At 37.7% G+C, this 21,383-nt stretch overlaps 1 protein-coding gene and 1 long non-coding RNA gene across 3 annotated transcripts in view; one reads left to right on the forward strand and one right to left on the reverse strand.

Annotated features, from left to right (window-relative positions):
* The window catches only part of TMPRSS11A (transmembrane serine protease 11A), a 55,966-nt gene extending 42,321 nt beyond the window's left edge, over positions 1 to 13,645 (reverse strand). Inside the window, exons 1-2 of one of the 2 annotated variants that reach the window (XM_012473433.2) lie at positions 13,166 to 13,645; positions 12,044 to 12,145 (exon numbers count right to left, since the gene is read on the reverse strand). In XM_012473433.2, the coding sequence (XP_012328856.2) occupies positions 12,044 to 12,054 (11 nt within the window). In that variant the 5' untranslated portion in view covers positions 12,055 to 12,145; positions 13,166 to 13,645. Of the gene's footprint in view, positions 1 to 12,043 lie in introns of both variants that reach the window. The other variant, XM_012473432.2, reaches the window with a different exon arrangement.
* LOC135269892 (uncharacterized) overlaps positions 1 to 21,383 on the forward strand; it is a 323,864-nt gene that overhangs the window by 237,441 nt on the left and 65,040 nt on the right. The window lies entirely within an intron of this gene.

The raw sequence follows: 21,383 nt of genomic DNA on the forward strand, positions 1-21,383 counted from the left end.
TGATAAGAATACTTCAAAGGTGGTATTGTGTATTTTATATTGCATCACACCAGCACCTATGATCAGCAACAGTACTTATCACATTGAATCAAGTATTAGTTTCCATGCATGTTGACTTACTGATAACTTCTCAATGAGCTGCATTAGTCTTGTTCCTCTTTTTACCACTATGACCCAATAAGGCACCTGATACAGAGTAGGAATCGTATAAATCTACGAGAGTCAGGCAGGAATGATACCAACATTACACAGGAAATGGTAGAAGATGAGAGAGGGGATATCTGTTTAAGGGCCCAAGTTGTCTAACTCTCATGCTTGCTCTCTAAAATTTGCTATTATAGTGAATTTTATTTATACATTTTATCAGAGTTTCTCTCTTTATATGTATATATTGATAGCCTAGTTTTTTTTTAGAAACAGAGGATATTTTTCATATTTTTTTCACAGGATTGGTTGATTTATAAAAAGTTTTTGTTTTGAATATAAAACAGTATTTTTATATATAAATGTCAGGATAAAAGGTAAAACTGGACATAAAATAGTTAAGAAGATAATAGCTTTGGCATAAGTAATAAAATTAATCAAGCAATGTAGTGGAATTTGAAAGACCTGAGTTCTATTGAGTAAATATTGACCATGTGTGCACTGACTGATGAAAAATAACGTAGAAAACTGGCTGTGGAAAGGCAGCAGGTCCTCTGATAGACATGCGCTAACATGCTTGACTATAACAACAAACAGAAGTCCCATGGAACTTGACATTATTTAACCTCCTAAATGACTTAAAACATAAATTCGTAAGTGAAGGAGATCTTAAAGACTGTTTAGTATAATAGAATCACTTTCCAAATGACAAAAATGAAATCCAGTGATGATTAAGTAATTTTTCCAGTATAATAGAACTAGTAGTCATCTCAAACTCAGGTCTTCTAACTTCTAGAACACAAATTTATTCTCAGTGCCTCTCCATTGATTTCATTCAAATTATTGAAAAAATTTATCATCATTTATATACTAATCTATTCATTCACTCATACATGTTCAATTTGTTCAACTCTTTGTTTTCTCATAGAATCTTATCAATGTCTCCAAGTCATTTCAAAAGAAAAAAAGACCAAAGGCGAAAAGTTAAAACTCAAAGAAATTTATAAGCTTTAAATCTATTTTCCCATTGGAGCATGGTTGCTCTGAGTAAGATAAATAGAGAAAGCAGATGAAAGAATCACATCTCCCACCACCAAGACACACATAATGTCACACTGCTAGGAACTGAACCATGGGATCAGAGCTGAAGATTGGTTCCATACCCACTGACACACTGATCAAGTGTCATGGAAGTCATATCTTCAAATTCCACAGAATGAGCTGTGAGCATCTGAGAGAAAATGGTGGCCAACAGACTAGGGTGATAAGTTGTTAGAGTGTTTCTCCTTTTGAGGAAACATTTAGATAATGAAGCAGATGTACACTGACAGAGTACAAAAGCTGCAGAAGCCATAGGCTAAAGCTACAGCTACTAAATCCTATCTGAATATATTTTTAACTTACTGCCCACTTTTATGAATATAAACAAGGAATACATAAAAACAAGAATGTATCACCACCAGGTGTGGTGGCTCATGCTTGTAATCCCAGCACTTTGGGAGGCTGAGGTGGGCAGATCATTTGAGGTCAGGAGTTCAAGACCCTCCTGACCAATGTGGTGAAACCTTGTCTCTACTAAAAATACAAAAATTAGCTAGGTGTGGTGGTGTGCTTCTATAATCCCAGCTACTTGGGAGACTGAAGCACCAGAATTGCTTGAACCTGGAAGGCGGAGGTTGTAGTGAGCTGAGATTGCACCACTGTACTCTAGGCTGGGTGACAGAGCGAGACTCCGTCTCAAAAAGAAGAAAAAAAATATCATCACCTTCCCGTTATGGAGAAGTCATACTAGTCATTTGTGGAATATTACTTCAGATTTGAAAAGAAATACACTTAGTAAAGCCTTTTGGAATCTAACCTTATAGATATTAAAGATGCACCATTTTGCTCCTGTATTTTTTCATGCTTTACTTGTGTTCATAAAACAAACACAGGTGTATTAATTTTCTATTGCTTTGTAACAAATTACCACAAATTTTGCAGCTCAGAACAACACCTGTTTATTAGCTCACAGCTCTGAATGTGGCGTGGATGGGTTTCTGCTCAGGATCTCACATGGCTGAAATCAAGGTGGTTGATTGGGGCTCCTTTCTCATCTGAAATTTGTGATCCTCTTCCAAGCTCATTTAGGTTTTAGGCAGAACTCAATTCCTTAAAACTAAACTGAGGTCTCTGTTCTCTTGCTGGCTGTGAATCAGAGGCCTCTCTCAGCTCTCAGATGCTATCCATTACTTCCCACTTGGCCATTTCCATCTTCAAAGCCAGCAGTGGAGAATCTCCCTCACATCAAATCTCTCTCACACTTTGAATCTCTCTACTGGGAAAGCCCAGACTCTTTAAGAATGTCATCTGATTAGGGTAGGCTCATCAAGGATACTCTACCATCTTCAAACCAATTGATTTGGGACCTTTATTACATCTACAAAATCTCCTCACAGCAGCACCTAGATTAGTGTTTAATTGAACAATTGAGAGAAAATTTATGTACACCGAAGGATGGGAATCTTGGGGACCCTCTTAGAATTCTGCCTACTAAAAGTGAAAATACTGACTTTCAGGAAAATGAAAGGCAAAAGAAACCTATAGCCTTCAAAGAAAGCATGTAAGATTTGAATATTCTTTAATTTTTGTAGGGGTGGTGAGGGAGAACTACTTGATGAAAAGGGAATTTTATGTTATGCATAGACTTAAAAATAACTAAGCGATATTTTACTGAAGTAATAATTTTGAAAATACAAAGTAAACTCTTAAAAATTAAAATGGGAAGAAGGCTAAAAGTAATCCCTGATTATGACTACTTGGCACTCTGCAGTCTTTGGGGATGTAAAGGTGGCTAAGAAGGAGCCCTGGAGAGGTAGAAAAGCCTTGAGGCTGAAGGGGATTGACAGAACCCTTCTTGGGTTCCCCGTGGATGTGCTTCATCTCCATGGTGGGTACTTCAATCCCCTGCTACTTCGGAACAAGCACACAGATACTCACTGTTGATCACATTTAAATTAATGTGACATGAATGAGCTGACTTCTTATTGGGAGTGGTATAGCATTAACAACAAGAGCCACTATCTGGAGCCAGACTGCTTGAGTTCAAATCCTAGCTGGCCACTTGCTAGTTTTTCAATGTGAGACAAAGAATTTGGCTCTTTTGTATCTTAGTTCTTCCATTTGTAAAATGCAAATAAAATTACCTATCTCAAAAGATTTGCATGAAGATTAAATGCATGAATACATATTAAATGTACCCTACATAGAGTAAAGAATATATAAATGTGAGATGTTATCATTCTTTTTATTGTTATTATTATTACATACTTGATAGAAACCAGTCATGCTGAGAAAATGAGCATTTTAGTGTGAGGATATATTTTGCATGTAATTTTGATAACAGTAGCATTTTGGATTTTAAGATCATCTTGGAGTTGCCCTATAGGAGGGATTTTAGATAGGTTGGGTATCAGAAAGTACCAGAATGTTTTTAATGCAACATTAACCAACAAAAAGTGTACTCCAGTGTGGCCTAGAATGACATAATAAAAGGAAGATGCTGTTTAATTGGTACAATATTAAAAAGGAAATAAGGGATTGAATCACAAAATAAAACTTATTACAGAATGTTCTACTTTTCTAGAAAAGGTAGGTAGTGCTTAACATTATGCAGTGTGTGTTTGTGCACATACATGTGTGTGTATGTACACTTAGCTTTAACATGTTTTGGCACTAGGTACAGTATCACCTACTAAGGCTTGTAAGCTATGTATCAGGTTGGAGGTTAAGGCTCATGCTGGAATGATATGCCTGTGTGCAAAAGGAATTGTTTGTATTCAAATGCCTGTGTCAGAGTCCTGTCCAATATAAATATGCCTTAACAAACTACTTCTAAGAATTATCAGCCATTACAATATTTAGGATTTCATCATTGTCCTTTCTTTTGTCTATCTCAGGATTCATTCAACTGTTCATCCATCCATCCACCCATCAACCCATTTTTGTTTCCCACAGCCCTTTAATGGGCCTCTACTATACTTTAGGCTTCATGTTTGGGTTAGGGAGGCAGGGATGAATAAGACATGGTTTCTCTGTCCTCATGCAAATCATGGTACAATCTTTAGTACTTTTGCTCAAGCTGTGTTATGACATTGAAAATCATGAAACATTGTAAACTTATTTTCTGTAAATATTTAAAATAACACAAATAAATTTCCATTAAGTTAACAAAAATGAGAGTTTAAGATTTTTTCTTGTAAAAGAGAGACCTTCTATAGGCATCTTGGTACTGCAGATATGGAACTACCTTTTAGAGTCAGCAAACTTTGGTGTCAGTCCTTGCTTATGACTCTAACGTGTATCTTGAGAAGTTTATAAAACCTCTCTGAATTTCAGTTTTCTTACATGTAAATTGGTGATAATAAATACTGCCTAGAGATGTAAAGGTGTGAAGTGAGTAAATGAAGGACTCCAGAACAAGTCCTATTCTGGGTCAGAGTTGTCATATAGGTGGTCTCATGTAATTGTTGCTTTAGCTTGATGTGGGAGGCTTTATTATTACCATTTTACTAGTGAGGAAACTTGGGTTCGGAGAGGAAAAGCAACACAAGTCACGGAGCTAAGGTAAGGGAAGGACTTATCTGCTGACTTCAAAGCTATCTGTTTTTTTTGTAACCAGATCACCTTGATAATGATGTAAAAGCCTTTAATAGTGTGTATTCAAATGTTGCTTATATTACTTTCATATCTCCAGTGGGCAAATTTCTTGTCATTGCTAGAGATATTTCAGAAATAGAGCTATGAATCTGTTGGGAATAGGAAGATACAGATAGCTTCAGTTTAATGTCCAGTAACTCTGTGATCTGGGACACTTTTTTATGCTTGTAAAATAGGGCAAGCATAGGGCCCAACTCATATGAAGATTGTAAGGAATAAATGAGATAATGAGCACAAATTATTCAAATTTAATAAGTGTATAATGAATGGTAGCTGTTGAATCATCACCCACTGCGGAATCATATGCTTATCTGATCATAAATTCTTATGATCTAGGCTTCCAAGTACTTTATACACATTCCTGTCATCCTCACTCTTTTATCCATCAAATATTATTTCCTATATGGCAGTGATATGGTTTGGCTGTGTCCCTACCTAAATCTAATCTGGAATTGTAGCTCCCACAATTCCCATGTGTTATGTTGTGGGAAGGACCCAATGAGAGGTAATTGAATTATGGGGATGGGTCTTTCCCATGCTATTCTCAGGATAATGAATAAGTCTCATGAGGTCTGATGATTTTATGAGGGGGAGTTTCCCTGCACAAGCTCTCTTCTCTTGTCTGCCACTATGTAAGACATGCTTTTCACCTTCTGCTATGATTATGAAGCCTCGGCAGCCACATGGAATTTTGAGTCCATTAAACCTCTTTCTTTTGTAAATTGCCCACTCTCAGGTATGTCTTTATCAGCAGTGTAAAAATGGAATAATACAGTAAATTGTTACCAGTAGAGTGGGTTGCCACTGTAGACATATCTGAAAATGTGGAAGCGACTTTGGAACTGGGTAACAGGCAGAGGTTGGAACAGTTTAAAGGTCTAGAAGAAGACAGGAAATTTTGGGAACATTTGAAACTCCCTAGAGAATTGTTGAATGGCTTTGACCAAAAGATTGACAGCAATATAGACAATGAAATCCAGGCTGAAATGGTTTCAGATGGAGATAAGGAATTTGTTGGGAACCAGAGCAAAGGTGACCCTTGTTATGTTGTAGCAAAGAGAATGGCAGCATTTTGCCCCTGCCCTAGAGATTTGTGGAACTTTGAGAGAGATGATTTAGGGTATCTGGCAGAAGAAATTTCTAAGCAGCAAAGCATTCAAAAGGTGACCTGGGTGTCATTAAGGGCATTCAGTTTTATAAGGGAAACAGAGCATAAAAGTTCAGAAAATTTGCAGCCTGACAATGTGATAGAACAGAAAATCCCATTTTCTGAAAAATTCAAGCTGGCTGCAGAAATTTGCATAAGTTATAAGGAGTGGAATGCTAAACACCAAGACAATGGGGAAAATGCCTCCAGGGCATGTCAGAAGTCTTTACAGCAACTCCTTCCCTCACAGGCCCAGAGGCCTAGGAGGAAAAAATGGTTTCGTGGGCCAGAAAAGCCCCTAGACTGTACACAGCCCTGGGTCCCTCTGCTATGTGCAGTCTAGGGACTTGTTGCTTTGTGTGCCAGTCACTCCAGCTATGACTAAGAGGCCAAGCTACAGCTTGGGCCATGGCTTCAGAAGGTGCAAGCCCCAAGCCTTGGCAGCTTCCATGTGGGGTTGAGCCTGCGGGTGCACAGAAGTCAAGAATTGAGGTTTGGGAACCTCTGCCTAGATTTCAGAGGATGTATGGAAATGCCTGGAAGTCCAGGAAGAAGTTTGCTGCAGTGGCAGGACACTCATGGAGAACCTCTGTTAGGGAAGTGCAGAAGGGAAATATCGGGTTGGAGCCCCAACATGGAGACCCTGCTCAGGTGCTGCCTAGTGGAGCTGTAAGAAGAGGGCCACTGTCCTCCAGCCTTGGAATGGTAGATCCTTGCACTGTGGACCAGGAAAAGTTGCAGACACTCAATGCCAACCCATGAAAGCAGCTGGAAGGGAGGCTGTACCCTGCAAAGCCATAGGGTTGAAGCTGCCCAAGACTATGGAAGACCACCTCTTACATCAGTGTGACCTGCATATGAGACATGGAATCAAAAGTGATCATTCTGGAGCTTTAATATTTAACTGCTCTGCTGGATTTCAGACTTGTATGGGACCTTTTGCCCCTTCATTTTGGCCAATTTCTCCAATTTGAAATGGGTATATTTATCCAATGCCTGTACCCGCATTGTATCTAGGAAGTAACTAACTTGTTTTTGATTTTACAGGCTCATAGACAGAAGAGACTTGCCTTGTCTCAGATGAGACTGGACTTTTGAGTTAATGCTGAAATGAGTTAAAACTTTGGAGGACTGTTGGGAAGGCATGACTGGTTTTAAAATGAGGACATGTGATTTGGGTTAGGTAATGGCTGGAATTATATGGCTTGGCTGTGTCCCCACCCAAATCTCATCTTGAGCTGTAGCTCTCACAATTCCCATGTGTCATGGGAGGGGCCTGAGGAGGCAATTGAATCATGAAGATGGGTCTTTCCCATCCTATTTTCATGATAGTGAATAAGTCTCACAAGATCTTATGGTTTTATAAGAAGGAGTTCCCCCACACAAGCTTTCTTCTCTTCTCCGCCACTGTGTAAGAATGACAATCATGCCTTTCACATTCCACCTTTATTGCAAGGCTTCCCCAGCCACATGGAACTGTGAGTCCGTTAAACCTTTTTCATTTGTAAATTGCGCAGTCTCAGGTATGTCTTTGTCAGCAGCATAAAAATGGACTAATACAGACAGACATTTGAAAAAGAAGGAAACAAACCAAGAAGAGGATGCTACAAATTAGCCTTTAAATCTCAATGATAAGCACATATATTTCAATTCATTGACTCTAGGCAGAACCCTATGGAGTGACTAGCATTGTGAACATTTTACTCAAATTCTAGAAAACCTAGGATATAACCTTCTTAACATCAACCATGGTGAAGAATTTTTCATGAAGTCTCCAAAAGCAATTGCAACAAAACAAAAATTGACAAGTGAGACCTAATGAAACTAAAGAGCTATCAACAGAATAAACAGATAATCTACAGAAGGGGAGAGAATATTCACAAACTCTGCATCTGACAAAGGTCTAATACCTAGAGTCTATAAAAAACTTGAACAAATAAGCAAAAAACAAATTACCTCATTAAAAATGGACAAAAGATATGAACAAACACTTCTTAGAAGAAGAAATACAAGTGTCCAAGAAACATGAAAAAATGCTTAAACTTACCAATCATCAGAGAAATGCAAATCAAAAACACAATGAGATACTATCTCATATCTATCAGAATGGGTACTATTAAAGAGTCAAAAAACAGCAGATGCTGGCAAGGCTGTAGAGAAAAGGGAATATTTATACACTGTTAGTGGGAATATAAACTAGTTCAGCCACGATAGAAAGCAGTTTGGAGATTTCTCAAAGAATTTAAGACAGAACTATTCAACATAGCAATCCCATTACTGGGTACATACCCAAAGAAAAATAAATTATTATACCAAAAATATACATGCACTCATATGTTTATTGCTGTACTATTCACAATAGCAAGACATGTAATCAACCTAGATGCCTGTCAACAGTGGATTTTATTTTTTTTTAATATGGCACATATACACCAGGGAATATTATGCAGATATAAAAAATGAAGTCATGTCCTTTACAGCAACATGAATGAAGCTGGAGGCCATAATCCTAAGCAAACTAATGAAGGAACAGAAAACCAAATACCACATGTTCTCACTTACAACTGGGAAATAAACATTGAACATGCATGAACATGAACATGGGAATAATGGACACTGCAGACTACTAGAGGGGGAAGGTTGGGAGGGGAGCATAGGTGGAAAAACTACCTATTGGGTGTTATGCCCACTACCTGGGTGCAATATATCTATGTAACAAACCAGCAGATGTATTCACTATATCTAAAATAAAGTTGAAAATTTAAAAAAAAATCAAATTTAAAAAAAATGTCATTCTTCTCTTAGAAATTACTAAAAAGAAAGTTAAGTACCCTGTTAGTTAAACTCGGGCTCTGCCTCTACAGGTTGAAATTTCAGTTCCTCCACTTAATAGCTTGTGATATTTGGCTAGTTACTTTCTTCACCCATAAAATGGAGATAATATTACCTAAGTCATAGGATTGTTGAGATAATTAAATGCACCAACATAATATACTATGTATATTATACTGTGAATGCTTATTTATAGTAAGCACTATGAGTTTACTGAAAACTAACCCAAAAGTAATATTTAATTGATAATTTATAACAAGTTTAATAATTAGTAACTAACATGGAGATTTTCTATTTTTGTTTTAATTATGAAGGTATAATTTTAGAATATATTAGGAAATGCTCATGGTAAATTGAAAGTTGATTGAAACAATCATCTAAAGTGAAATTAAAATATAAAACATGAAAGCTTACAAAAGACCTGCCCAGGTCTATCTTTTTCTCTAAATGTGATGAGGAAGAGGAGAATTCTGATTTTTTGCATTTATTAAACAGTACTGAAAATAAAGAGCTATGGAAAAAGAGAGATGCCAGACTTCTGGGAACAGGATACGAATCTCACCCAAAGAAGTCATTTGGTATTTCAATCTTTCATAAGAGAGAGAATTGAGGTGTCCAAGTGAGTGAATCACTCAATTAACAAAGTATAGGAAAAAGTAGGTGTATGGCTATTTCTAAAGGAAAAATCAAACAGATTCACATCGAAACAGAAAGAATCCCTGCATCCCTGCAACACAGAGAAGAGGGTAACAGAACCCATAGAGAAGAGATCCAAGGTTCATGACAGCAGAAAAAGCAAAGATACGAATTGAATCTATTTGACAAGGCTTCCACATTGTGTTTCTTGCTAATGGAGAAGTAAGAATGGCGAGCATGACTGTAGAACATATTGTGGAATGAGTGTAAGTGAAACATAGGGTGTTGTAGTAATTAAGCATCTGCTTTACCTCAATTCTTAAGCCTACCTGTTGGTGTGACCTGACACCTCCTGCAAATCCTCCAAATCCTAAATTAATATTGCATGAATTTGGCTTTAAAAAACCATAACCATTCAATGTTTCCTACTGTTCCCTTTCTCCTTCCTTCCTTCCTTCCTTTGTTCCTTCCTCCCTCCCTCCCTCTTTCTCTTTTTCTTTCTCTTTCTTTCTTTTTTATATTTTTCATTTTTTTCCTTTCCATTATCAAATCAGTGGTATTACTTCCCTCATTCCTTCCTTCCTTCCTTCTTTCCTTCTTTCCTTCCTTCCTTCCCTTCTTTCTTTACCTTCCTTCCTTCCCTTCTTTCTTTCTTTCCCTCCCTCCCTCCCTCCCTCCCTTCCTTCCTTTCTCTCTATCTCTCTCTTTCTTTCTTTTTCTCACTTTGTTGCCCAGGCCAAAGTGCAGTGGTATGATCTCAGCTCACTGCAACCTCGATCTCTCAGGTTCAAGCTATTTTCTTGTGTCCACCTCCCAAGTAGCTGGGACTACAGGTGCACACCACTATGCCCGGCTAATGGTTGTATTCCTAGTAGAGATAGGGTTTCACTATGTTGGCCAGGCTGTTCTCTAACTTTTGACCTCAAGTGACCTGCCTGTCTTGGCCTCCTAAAGTGCAGGGATTACCTTGCCCAGCCTGTTTCCTTTCTTTATCCATGGGTGTCACTGATATCCAGAACAATGGCATTGCCCACTGATTCTACCTCTGTAACTTACTTCCCTAGCTGCAGATACTCCCATAAATATATCAATGTTTATAGAAAAGGACACGTTTGGTGCCTATAAATTTGATATTTTTAAAAAATAATTTGTGGAATATGAAATATGAAAAACTGGAAACCTGTTTTACAATATCATAATTCTATAGAAGTGGATATGCATTTTCTCATTCAATATGCTTTAATAATTTAATAGTAAGTTATTAAAATTTTAAAATAATTATTAATAGTAAAACATTAATGATAGATATTTACATCTGTTTGCCCATTAATTTGTTAAGCAAATATTTATGGAGTGCTGATTACGTTTAAAGCATTGGAGACCCTTTCTGAGGGTCTCAGAGACCTTTTGTCAATTACTATGTGCATATTGAAGGACTGATGCAAGCATGCATTTTATGAGTGTTGAAGGAAGCCTAGTGAAGTTCACTAACTTAGTGGTCAATCTAGTATCAAACTATCATCTCTGAAATTCACCTCTGAAAATTATCTCTGAATTCCACCTGTCAGGGTGGAATCTTTGCCACCCTGACAGGTTGCAGAAGCTAATAAGGAAGTCTGGACTCTAAGGAGCTGAGGACTCCAAGGAAATTATAGCCATGGTTCTGGCATCTGACAGCCCTCTAGACTGGGAGACGTCCCCTAACTTCTGTTGTTCTCAAATTCCTTGCTTTAAAGTGGGAGTTAAAGATTCTTGCGATTATTGTTCTACTTAGCCACAAGACCATCTTGGCTATTAAAGGAACTAACATACATAAAGATGTTTGGAATATAGTATAAGTCTAAACAATGGTCAAATATTATTACCAAATATTATATATTTAATAATATCATGGATGTTTAAAATCGTTATTTTAACTGTATATATAGTTATGCCAAGGAATCTTATTTTTTCCTATTCTTTGCACATGGAAAACCCCATTTTGAAAAACAATATCCAAGTAATTCATATATTTTTTCTTCAAAATGTAATAGGAAGAATTGTAGAGAATAGAGATGTTTTCCCAATATTGAGCTTGTTTTCTTATTCTCCCACAAGGAAGCCCTGGGTCTTCTCCAATGGAGGCAGGTGTCTCTGCAGCTATTTACCTCTCAATCTGCATTAGTCCCACAAGTGCCCACCATAAGGGACAAGGGTAAACACAGTGAAAGAGAAAACGCTATAGAGGCTTAATTTTGTCAAGATTGCTGAAAGGAGGCTTGTTTTAAAACACATAACCACACACACACAAAATCAAAACCAGTTAGGACACAATATAACATAATGTTTAATTAACCTTTTCTAAAATCTTAACTGTTGAACTTGGCAACGTGAAATAATGCTAACAATTTTTATACAAAAACATTGATTTGAAACACAGAGATTAATTAATCCAGGATGCTGTTATAACTCCGGAAATTTTAAAAAATCCAATGCAGATTGACTCCACTAAAGACATCTCACTAGCAGTCCTCTGACACATCAGGTATCTGGTCACTGACAGACAGTACAGCAAACAAGCCATCTATAAAACAGAACTGAACTTACCGATACATCATGGACAGGAGGAAGAATATGATCTTGCAGGTCTGCACCAACTTAACTCCACTTTCTAATCAACTATATGACATCTCTAGATGCATAGGAAGTCTACGGCTCAAAGAAATAAGGAAACAAATTACAAGTAGTTGAAATGAAACTAGTTGGACAAGTCTGAACAGAGAAGTTTCAACCCATAGAATACCTTGAAGAAAGCCAGAGACAGCATAGTCCCAACCAGAAAGCAATGTATTTTTTTTTTTTTTTTTGGTCTGGACTAATTTTGTTAAAGGAGAAGAAACTAGTTACAAAGATTTGAATGAAAAATATCTTGGGAATATGCTAGAATTAAGAGTTTAAAGAAGATTATTGGTAAGTATACAAGTATCTTGAAACTTTCACATAAAAGCTCTTGATAAAAACACTCAGATCTTCTTAAAACCTAAATACATAATATAAATATAACTCAAGAAATACTCCGTAAATTCTTGAACAGCAGGTATCTCCGTATCCACTATATCTAAAACAAAAGTTGAAAATTTTAAAAATGAAATTATAATTATTGCAAATAAATAGTACTCATCAAAGGCCAGCCATCAACACTTTACACGCATTATCTTATTCAATACTTCACAACAGTGGGTAGGAATTAACCTCGTTTTACAGAAATGAAAACTGAGGCTCACAGATGTGAAATAATTTGACTAGTCTCATATTTCTATAAACGATAGAGCCAGCATTTCCCTCCAGGTTTTTCTGACACCAAAGACTCTCCTCTTTATCAGTTAGAATTACTATATGAATGGTGCTTGATTCAAATCTAGCTCTAAAAAATAATAGTTTATTTTCCCCATCACCAGCTGATTGTGGAAGTTGTGGGTGGGGAAATAGCAGCCCTTGGCTACTATTTAAATCTATCTTTCCTCCACTTGGTCTATTTTGCTACTGAAACTTGCGTTTGTATAGTGTAGTTCTTGTGTTGTGTTTTTCAGTTCCATCAGGTTAGTTATGTTCCTTTGAAAACTGGCTATTTTTGTTATCACCTCCTGTATTGTTTTATTATGATTCTTAGCTACTTTGTGTTCAGTTAGAACATGCTTCTTCAGCTAAGTGAAGTTTGTTGTTACCCACCTTCCGAAGACTACTTCTGTCAGTTTAGCCATCTTAGCCGCAGCCCAGTTCTGTGCCTTTGCTGTAAAAGTGTTGTGGTCATCTGGAGGAGTAGAAGCACTCTGGCTTTTTTAGTTTTCAGCATTTTTGCACCATATTTTTCTCATCTTTGTGGGCTTATCTACTTCTACTCTCTGTGGTTGCTGACCTCTGAATAGGGTTTTGCAAGATCTTTTCCGTTGATTTTGTTGTTGCTGCTTTCTGTTTCTTTATTTGTTTTTTATACAGTCAGGCAACTCAGGGCTTCTGTTCTTTCTGGGGGTCCACTTCAGACCCTAGTTGTCTTGGTCCCTCCCATACCTGAAGGTCTCACCAGAACAGCAAAGATGGAAGCTTGCTCCTTCCTTTGGCAGCTCCATCCCAGGGGGCACCAACCTGATGCTGAATACTCCTGTTGGAGGTGTCTGGAGACTCATGTTGGGAGATCTTACCCAGTCAGGAGTAACTGGATCAGAGACCTGCTTAAAGAAACAGTCTGACTGCCACTTGGCAGAGCAGGTGTGCTGCACTAACTTCCTGGCCTCTCCGGAGTCAGCAGCCTAAAAAGGGGAAGTCAGCTGAACCACAGAAATGACAGTTGTCCTTCCCCTGGGGACTCCACTTCAGGAAGACGTTAGAGTTCTGTCCATATAAACCTTGCTGGAGTCGCTGAGATTCCTACAGGGAGGCCCCACACAATAAGGAGGTCCTGGGTCCTGAGACAGTTCTGGGTCCCACTTAAAGAATCAGTCTGGCCACAATCTGCACAGGAACTCAGTCCATCTCAGGCAGTCTCCAGGCTGCTGCTGCTGGCGAGCTCCAATTCCAAGCCAGTGGATCTTAGCTTGTGTGGTGTCGTGGGAGTGGGGCCTGCATAACCATGCCATTTGGGTTTCTCTATTCACCCCTTTCGAGGGGAATGCATGGATGGATCTCTTACCTTGTCATAATTCCTGGGTCTAGAGTATGCAAAACTCCTGGGTCTCTGTGAGTGCCACTTAGTGCAGTTAGTTACAAGTATTTGTTATAAATATGATATTTATTTACCAGAGTTACGTAGAAGTTTAATGTCCAAAACTTTCTCTTTATATTGCCTGCAACTCTGAGAAATGAAATTATGTTGATTATTTTGCAAAGAATGCTAGAGTAATTCTTTACTACTTATTCTAACCACCTTGGGATCTTTATTCAGGGTGAGGAAACCGTTCTTCGTCCTTCAACAATTAAATACAAAGATAGATTATTGATTCTAATCTAATCCGAAGAAAATGTACTGGAATACAACCTGAAAGTGACTTAGTACATGATATTGGCTGTTACAGAATTCCTGGGTCATAGAGCATATATATGTAATTCAACTAAAATTTACTGCTACTAGTAGCATTCTGTGAAGGTTCTACATCCTTGCCTACACGCAACTTATTCCATGTGTTTATTAGATGCAAAGTTGTGTCTTAGTTTCGTTTTAATTGTAGTTCTCCGAATACTTGTTATTTGGTCATTTTTTAAATATCCTTGCTAGATTTTTGTTTTTGTAAATTTTTTTTTCATGTGCTTTACCCATGTTTCTACTGAGATTACTGTTTTCCTAGTTGATTTGCAGGATTATCCTGTATATTGTAGATATCAGTACATTGTCTATTTTAGATAATTTAAGTATCTTCCTCAATTCTATCTATAGTGTTAGTTTATTAGTTGCATAACAGAAATAGTCAATAGTCAAAGGTATCTTATTTTTGCCTTACATTTAATACTTTCTAAGCATTTCTGTAACAATTTATTCCTTATCCTATGTTGCAAAGATATTCTTCCGTTTTTAGTATTAACATGGTCAATTTTAACTGAGATCTCTAATCCATTATTGGAGTCTACCTTTGTGTCATTTTAGGTAAGATTCTACGGTTGTGGTGATCCTGAAAATGTGTCTCTCTAAGGTCTCATGCTTTGGAGAATGTAATTGACAGATGGCTCAGCTTCTGTGCTGTGAGTCCAAAGCTGCACTCATACTGAGGCCACATTTCCCACGAGCTCCTCCTAGCCTGTGACTAAGCACAGCAGGGTTTTTAAGGTAAGCCCATTTCTGAAAGATGTGGAATTCCTTTGATGAGTAACTTTGACTTGAGGACTCCCCAAAGGCTTGACCAAATCTTCTTAAAACTGCACTGCAATGTGGAACTTTCTATCCAACTCTTTTTACTTCCTTCTGTACTACACAAGGGTCAGAGCTGCATGGCATTAAGTGTCTCTATGACTCTTCCAACAAGCATACTATTTTCTTAACAGACATTTTCCTTAATTATTATCCTGCACCTCAAATCTCATCTTGAGGTCTGATAGAGTGGTCTTAGAAAATGTGGAACTGATTAACTCACTTCACTGTGTGTTGGGTGGAGGATGCCATGCTGAATGGCTGCAAGGCAGAGACAATCCCAAGCATAAGGTGGCAGGTGCATTTGTTAAAGATTTCACCAGCAGTAGCCTGGGAAAACTTTTTGGTGCTTCCTGATAGAGGGGACACCATTGTAGGTGACAGTCCAGGCAGCTGAAAGATAGGAGAGAAGGATGCCTCTTACGAAGATAGTGGAGTTGGCTGGTTACTGTTAAATTGCATCATCATCCTGCATAGGAATAAGGAAAAACTGAAGGCCATTTAAAATATGTTAAAGGCTAAGAGTGAGAACCAGTTACAAAAAAGCTCTTATTTCCTGCAGAGGAAGAGTAGACATAGCCAAGCAGCAGGCTAAATATCTAATAGTTAGATTCCCAGAGTTTGAATGCTTAGTCAAAGCTGATTTGCTATGCTTTGGTCAGGGTCCTAATTGGGAAAACCTAGGAACTTGAAATATAAGATGGGACAACTGGATGGATGTCTTTGAGGATGTTGGTTCCGCAGACCCCCTGAGCCAGCTCTTCTCCCCTGCTGAAAGATGCTATAGAGCTGTTTTTTGTTTTGTTTTGTTTTGTTTTGTTTGTGAGACAGAGTCTTGCTCTGTCACCCAGGCTGGAGTGCAATGGCGTGCTCTCAGCAACCTCTGCCTCCCAGGTTCAAGCGATTCTCCTGCCTCAGCCTCCCAAGTAGCTGGGATTACAGGTGCACACCACCAGACCCGGCTAATTTTTGTATTTTTAAGTAGAGATGGGGTTTCACCGTGTTGGTCAGGCTGGTCTCGAACCCATGACCTCATGATCCGCCTACCTTGGCCTCCCAAAGGGCTGGGATTACAGGTGTGAGCCACTGTGCCCAGCTAGCTATAGAGCTGTTTCTCTCAAAAGGCAACAGGTGCCTCCTCACAAGATATTCTCACCTCTTCAACTGACAACCAGGTCAGTGGCTTAGCTAGTAACATACAGGGCCTGATAAGGTAGAAAAAGAGACTATGTACTAAAAGAATTGTGAGAATTGGTAAGTATGTATTGGCTCCTGACATGAGGTTTTGAGGGTGGTTGATCATGGAGGACTGAATGAAAGACTGGATAAGTAAGAATTCATTGACTTAGGAGCACATTCTCAAGACATGGAATTTGACAACCTAGCAAAAACTCAAGGAGCAAGCCTACTAGGGTGGCTCTTAGCATCGTGGAGGAGGAACTCAGATCCAGGATTGAATACAGATGAAATGTCCCAGTTGCCCTAGAAGACAGTGGAGAAAGAAATAAAGTGGCTGAGGAAAGTGGGCATCTTGAAATGGATAATTATGTGAGGCCAGAAGACCCACCAGGGGATCTGTTTCATGGTGAAGGCCAGAGGACATATCATTTATGAAAGTCACTAGAAATGGGCTGATGAGAAGAGCTTGAGAATAACTAAGAAGTTCAATGATTGCTCTCTGTTGCAGATGAAGGCTGCAATAAGGGAAGCACCTACGGTCCTGAGATTGTCCTAGGGATGATGGAGTCCTGAAGTAATAGAGGCCAAGTGTCAGTGCTTAACTGCCAAAGCTAGGAACCCACAGTGAGCTTTAACAAAGAGCAAGGTTGGAGGGACAGCTATGGAAGTTTTTCCCACAAAGAATTGTGGAGACAGTTCAAAAAGTATGATATTTTTAGGTGAAAATAGACAACTAGCCAGGGTGCCAATTAACATCTACAACCAAAGAAGAAGTAAAAAGGCAAATATGGAAGATCAGGAGGCTCTGTATGATCACCCCAACAGAAAGCAATTGAGGCAATTTTCAGATCCAGAATTGGCTGAAGGTGTGGCTAAGTCCCTAGGAGGAAGAACCTTGTTACACCATGATAATTATATACAGTGATGATTCCCTAAGTGCTTCCCCAAGGGGACATATAGGCTTTTACTTACTGGGCGACTATACAAAAGACAAAGGGAATACCCAGATATTTCAAAAACTGTTAGAAACAGGATCTGAGTTGATACTGATACCAGAGACACATAGCATCATTACAGCTCCTGTTAGTGTGGAGATTTATGGGAGCCAATTATGTCCTGGATATGAGATTCTAGGTATATAGTTCCTTTCTCTTAGTACTTCAAAAATATTACTTTATTGACATCTCATTTCCAGTATTGCTGCTGAGAAACCTGATGTCATATTATTATTGTTTCTTTATAGATGAACTGCTCTTTCTTTATGGTAGCTTTTATAATGTTTTTAATTTAAAATCCACTGAAACATATCAAGGTATGGGTTTTTCCTTATGTCTTCTATTTGGAACTCTATGAGCTTTTTAATATATAGTTTTAAATTTTCTTTTATTATTGAAATCTTACCTTCATTCATTTTTAAAATATTTTCTCATCTCAATTTTTAAAATTTTGTGATCCATTTGAGAATCTTGTAGTTGGGATATTGTCATTTCTACTTCTCTATCCTTCATATATCTAATTTTTTAAAATTTATTTTTCTATTTTTATCCTTTCCTTCTTCCTTTCTGGGAGAGTTCTTCAATTTGAACTTGCAATTCATCAATTTATTTTTCAGTTATAACTATCCTATTATTTAGCTAATCAGCTATGCTTTTGTATTTCAACTCTTATATTTTCCATGTCTAATATTTTCATTCTCTTTTTATACATGCTTCTTCTTGTTTCAGTTATTAATGTGAGCAATAACAAATAGCTCATATCTTCCCTTATATCTTTAGGTATTGTTATTTTACATCTTTTTTTTATGCTAATGCTTCTGCTTCAGAGGCTATATGTTATCTTGTCTGCTGTCTTTCTTCTGAAGAAGTTATACGGTTTGAAGTTTACTTATTTTATTTGAAGTTTATTTATAGTCTATGATTTCACATTTGCCTAGGAGCATCAGCTGCTTTATCAGGCAGCATGGGCTGTGGAAGGGCCAAAGGGCATGTGTTTACTTGTGTAGGTCACAGTGAGTTTAAGGAACAGATTGGGGATGAATCCTAGGGTAGAGAATTCCAGAGGCCACAATACCTATTATTGATCATTCTCACTTGACCTTCTGTCAGTTGATTTTCCAGTGGGAATTTCACTGATAAATTCTTAAGAGTGAAGCAGCACTAGGAAGAAACAGGTTCTTTTAATTTTAATGCAACAGCCCTGGAGATCTTGAGGGGTAAAGGTGAGAAGACAATACCTGAAAGCAGCTGATTAGTGTTACCTTTTCCAGAAACTTCTCTCCTCAGCAGGCTTTTCCTCCTGTGCTTTCAAAATTGGTGGTCTGAGACTAGTTTCTGTTATAATAAGAAGGTAAACATTGTCTCAAGGCAATGTAGGGCAACACATGGTGTTGGGAGATGTAAGAGAAAAACTTAAAAAGCTTTTCTCTTAACTATCCTCTCATTCTACTCTAGGCTTCAGCCAACCACCTCCCTACACACTCTATCTAGTTCAAGATAGCTCCAGTCTCCTAGTTCTGGCCTAGAATCCAGGTTTACTTATTTGTTCTACAGTTTGTCGAGGGTTGATGTGGAGGAGGGAACAAGTGTCTTGTGCTAGTACGCTATTTTGGTAGAAGTGAAAGCCTACGTGTGAGGGTGCATGTATGTGTATACATATGCATGCATATACACACACGTATGTGTGTACTTACCAAATGATCTTGTTTTTGAAACAAAAAGTATATAAACCCTTTATTAGTGAAGATATATATATTTATTTAATAAACCCTTAATTAGTGAATAGATATATTTATTTATGTTTGTATAAACAGAAATAACATAAATGGATATACAAAAGTTTAAACTTTGATTTGTTTAGGAGAAAATCAGGGAGAGACTGTTAGATTTTTCTTTGTATGACTCTATGTTGGGAAACAGCTCATATAAATTTGTAGCTTGAAATGAAATTACAGTTGACCCTTCAACAACTTGGGGGTTACAGTTGATGATCACATATGGTCAAAAGTTCATATATAACTCTTGACTCCCCAAAACTTAACTACGTATAGCCTACTGTTGACTGGAATTCTTATTGGTAAGATAAAGAGTTGATTGACATATTTTTTTATGTTATGTGTATTATGGCTACAATACAGTAAGAGAAAGAAAATGTTATTAAAATCATAAGGAACAATATATTTACTATTTATTATGTGGAAGTGGATCATCATAAAAGTCTTCAACCTCATTATTTTCCCATTGAGCAGGCTGAGGAGGAAGAAGAGAAGGGATTGGTCTGACTGTCTCAGGGTGCCAGAGGTAGAAAAAAAATCCACATATAAGAATGGATATGGTTTGGTGGTGCCCCCTCCCAAATCTCATCTTGAATTGTTGCTTCCATAATCTACACTTGTCGTGGAGGGACCCAGTGCGAGGTAATTGAATCATGGGGCTGGGTCTTTCCCATGCTATTCTCATGATAGTGAATAAGTCTCATGAGACCTGATGGTTTTATAAAGGGCAGTTTCCCTGCACAAGCTCTCTTGCCTGCCATCATGTGAGACATGCCTTTGTTCCTCCTTGCCCTCCGCCATGATTGGGAAGCCTCCCAGGCCATGGGAACTGTGAGTCCATTAAACCTCTTTCCTTTATAAATTACCCAGTCTTGAGTATGTCTTTATAGGCAGCATGAGAACAGACTAATACAGGTCCCGCGCGGTTCAAATCCATGTTGTGCAAGGGTGAGCCATACAATAAACTATATTTTTAAAATAACATGGACCAGCAGATGGCAGCATACTGTAATGAATTTGCTCAAACGTTATTGCTTTTCCTGACCAATGTGGGTCCTAGTGACCTGCTGTTTCCACATTTCCTGGATTTAATTACAATAAAATGACATTAACAGATTATGCAATCTGACAATCTGATTCTTATTGTATTTGGGTTGGCTGCTTGCTTAAATAGTCATGTGTGGTTTTTAATATGTGTGACTAAGTCACTCTGATGCTCTTCCATTAGTTGTTACTCTTGCTTGGTTGCCATTAGCATATCTTCCTGGCTTAGCAGAAATATCTCTTAATTTAAAAAACAACAAAAATTGTTTTTGATTCTTTAATATCCTATTAAGTAGAGAAGTTCTGTCATCTTTTTCTAAGGACAGTTGAAAATCCAGTTTCTGACCATTTCAGCCTCAACCATGAGTCTCTGGTGGTCCCTTTTCCACTAGTGGACTAGTGCCACTAGAGAAAGAAAGATCTAAAAGTAGTGCTATGCCTGACCAATCACAGCCCCGAAAGAGTATGTTACTTTAGACAGCAGCTATCAAAAATACTTTATGTGATTTTGAGAATGGAATATACTATTGTATATTCAACAACCAGACTACTCAATACTTGACACATAGAGGTTTAAGAAATGCTTGTTAGATGAATAAGTAATTACGTAAGTTGGTGCCTTGAATATTTTAGGTCAGTGATGTCCAATAGAATGTTTTTTAAATGATGGAAGTGTTCTGTATCTGTGCTGCTCAAAATGGTAACCACTAAGCTCATGTGAATATTTTGTGCTTAAAATGTGATTAGTATGACAGTAATGACTAAATGTGATTTATATGAGGAAATAAGTTATTTTATTTTATTTTAATCTAAATAGCTTCAGCTGGCTAGTGGCTCACATATTAGTTAGTGAGCTTTTAGTGCTTAGTGATGTTATGCAATCTTCTATTCTCCACTGTTAAGTGTTAATAGGTGATGATGGGTTGAGCCTTCTGTCTCAGCTGAATACAGAAACCCCTTTTTCAAATAGTGCCTGTCTACACATTCTGAAGATATTAAATAGAGTATACTTGGTGCAATTATTCAAGATTCAGGCATTTGACAAATAACTCACTATA

Source organism: Aotus nancymaae, unplaced genomic scaffold (genome assembly GCF_030222135.1).
Source record: "Aotus nancymaae isolate 86718 unplaced genomic scaffold, 86718_ANA_hifiasm-v0.15.2.pri h1tg000006l, whole genome shotgun sequence".
Taxonomy (NCBI): Eukaryota; Metazoa; Chordata; class Mammalia; order Primates; family Aotidae; genus Aotus; species Aotus nancymaae.